This window comes from Arachis duranensis, chromosome 3 (genome assembly GCF_000817695.3).
Source record: "Arachis duranensis cultivar V14167 chromosome 3, aradu.V14167.gnm2.J7QH, whole genome shotgun sequence".
Lineage (NCBI taxonomy): Eukaryota > Viridiplantae > Streptophyta > Magnoliopsida > Fabales > Fabaceae > Arachis > Arachis duranensis.
Window position 1 is genome coordinate 21834324 of NC_029774.3, and position 2992 is coordinate 21837315.

General features: G+C 23.4%; 1 protein-coding gene across 1 annotated transcript in view; it reads right to left on the reverse strand.

The window, feature by feature from the left end:
• Positions 1-2194: 2194 nt before the first annotated feature.
• Positions 2195-2992, reverse strand: part of LOC107478218 (wax ester synthase/diacylglycerol acyltransferase 4) — a gene marked incomplete at its 5' end in the record, with an annotated part of 5816 nt that continues 5018 nt past the window's right edge. Inside the window, 1 exon segment of the mRNA XM_021137845.2 lies at positions 2195-2620. Within this exon segment, the coding sequence (XP_020993504.1) occupies positions 2477-2620 (144 nt within the window).

The window sequence follows — 2992 nt, forward strand, 5'->3', positions numbered from 1 at the left end:
TTTATAAATAAATTTTTAACTCTAAAATTATTTAGTTTATAAAAATATGATAAAAAATAGAAATATTATGAAAGAAGTCATTTTTTTTAATTTTTCTATAAATTCCTAAATAATTTTTTAAAAAGTTATAATTTAATTTTAAAAATTGTACTAGACATTAATATTACTATTTTTTATAAGTTAAAAGTTAAAAAAAATTACTTCTAAAATTTTCTAAACGGCCTCTAAATCTAGCTAACTAACGGTTTGGGAAGTAAAATCGGAGTTTTTTTAAAGATAGATGGAAATAAATTAATAAATACAACTACAATTTAAATATAATATTATTGGAGCCCAATTTCTTTTATTATTTATTTATGTTTTAACTTATAATTAATTGATAAGATTGATTTGAGAAAACTATAACTACTTTTCAATTTACATTTTATTTATTTTCTTGTGGCGTCATGATCCTGAAAGCGAAAATTCTGTTTTTCGTCTTTTTATTTTCTATCTACTAATAATTGTGAAAGTGATTTATCTTGACTTTTTGGTTTATATGTACTATTTCACAAAATTCTATAGGCATATATGAGATTAAATTTAATAATAGATTGGAGTATACAGTTTTCTATTCACTGCAAGTTGGTTTCTATACCTTTAGGATGTCAATACTTTTAATGTAAAGAAGAATGGTAGGGCACAATAATTTTGTTAAATAATATGAATAACTATCAATTAAATAAAAATATATTACACTTTTAATTAATTTAATTTTTTAAATTTTAATATTAAAATAATCATTTATACACTAGTAAAATAAACCTCCAATATATTTATTGTTTACATTATTTAATATTTTTATTGTTTACCTATATTTTTCCTAATGTAAAATAAGAGAGTTGGTTAGTATATATTGATTTATACTACCATTTAAAGTTCAATCCTATTTACTAGTAAGTGAGAATCTTTCCATTTTAATCTGACTTGTACTCTAAAAAATAATATATTTGATTCAAATTTAAGTGTGCTAATCTACTATGTCATAAATCACAAGAATCAATAACATACAAAGAAACATTCACTTTATTGATACTAAATTTAAACATGTCTTCAATACAATATTCTTTTCCTATAAATACATTATTATTAGGGTAAAAAACACATATATGCCAAGGGGAGATTGATATTACGCAAATCAGCCAAACAAGAATCTCATTCATCAATCAACCAGAGTACAATATAATGTAATTCGAATTATATTTTTTCATAATTCGAATCAATCTAGATCGAATTATGACCAACCCAAGCATACAAGTAGTTCGAATTAAGTAAGGTCGAATTAGACAACCATAATTCGAATTTAGTCAATTCGAATTACATGCATCACGTGACAAAGGGAAGTTCCAATCATATTGATTCGAATTACTCCCTTTTCGTAACAAATCTCATGAATATTTTTTAATAAATTTATTTAAATTATACTACAAAAAATATTTTATCCTATGCAAAATAATTTAAAAAAATGACTTAAAAAATGTTAGGACTACTGTACAAATTTGTAATGTTCTAATAATTTAGGTAAATACATCTATGTACTTAAATTTTAAATAAAATACTCTACATAGTCAATAATAATTTAGAAATGAAAGAAAATATTTTATTCCATACAAAATAATTAAAAAATATATTTTATTCTAATACAAAAAATTTTTAAAAAATGGCTTAAAAAATATTATAAATACTATAAAAGTTTGTAATATTTTACTGATTTAATAAATATATGATAAAAATATTTTTTTTAAGATCTAAATTATTATTGACTATGTAGAGTATTTCTATAATATCCTAAGTCATTAGAATCTTACAAATTTTTACGAATTTGTAATATATGGTGATTCAAATCATATTGAGTTACTGACCTTCAAAAATTCTCTTCAATCCCCGTCACTGGTCATATATACCCATCCTCTGTGATCAATAATCATTTGAATAAGGGCCAAAATTTCTGTGTTATTATGCATACATGCATGTCGTAGTTAACAGATAATAATAATATAAATAAACGATGTCCCGACGATTAAATTGAAACATTGTTCCACACTAACATAAAAGATAATGTAACGTGGCAATTGTGCAGCCGGATGAAGAGAGTAGCAACAAGTGCTTTTCAAAAGTCACAGAAATTTAATTTGTGCTAGAAAAGTTCAATTTCAATTTAAGATAATTAATGAGTATATATCCATTTATAATAAAACTCAACTACATCAATTAATTAAGATTATTAATTATCTGTCGTTGCCAAATTGGGTGAGTAGTTCCTTTATGATAACATATCTTGATCATTCATTATATATTTAATAATATCATCTCAGATGTCTGATCATCATTCTTTAATTTATTATGTACGTACAAAATGAGTATAATTGATTCATATCTGAACAGAGTAGTAGTTGAACTTTAAATTGTGTTGTGTTGGGTCTCTGACTTGGAATAATTAAGTCTCCATAGCTGCTTTGAATATGACTTCAAAGGCTTTCTCCATGCAGTTCTTGAATTTTTGTTCATCTATGAACCCCTTCATTGTTCTCATGGTGATTCTTAATGTGTTCACATAACTCATAATTGTAATGTTTACATTCTGCAGACACAAAGGTATAATAAGCATGTTATAGATATTGTGAGACTAGTTTATGGTACAAAAGGTTTTGTTGAATTAAATTGAGAAAAAGTAATTTGTAAAAGGGGGAAAAAAAGCTATTCTCACGAGAAGGTAAGAAAATTTGTTAAAATTTAGTTAAATTAATCATCACTAGGACACTAGCTAATTAAATTCATATTGTCAAATAATATAATTTTATTTTTCTAAAAATTATGGCTATATATTGTATTGTTTAGAATTATTCAATGAGAAAATTAAAATATACGTGCTTATGCAGTTGAATTTGTTTATGATATATTATTGTATGGTTATATTAGTAAAAAAGAAAAAAATATAATCATATTTTAGTTA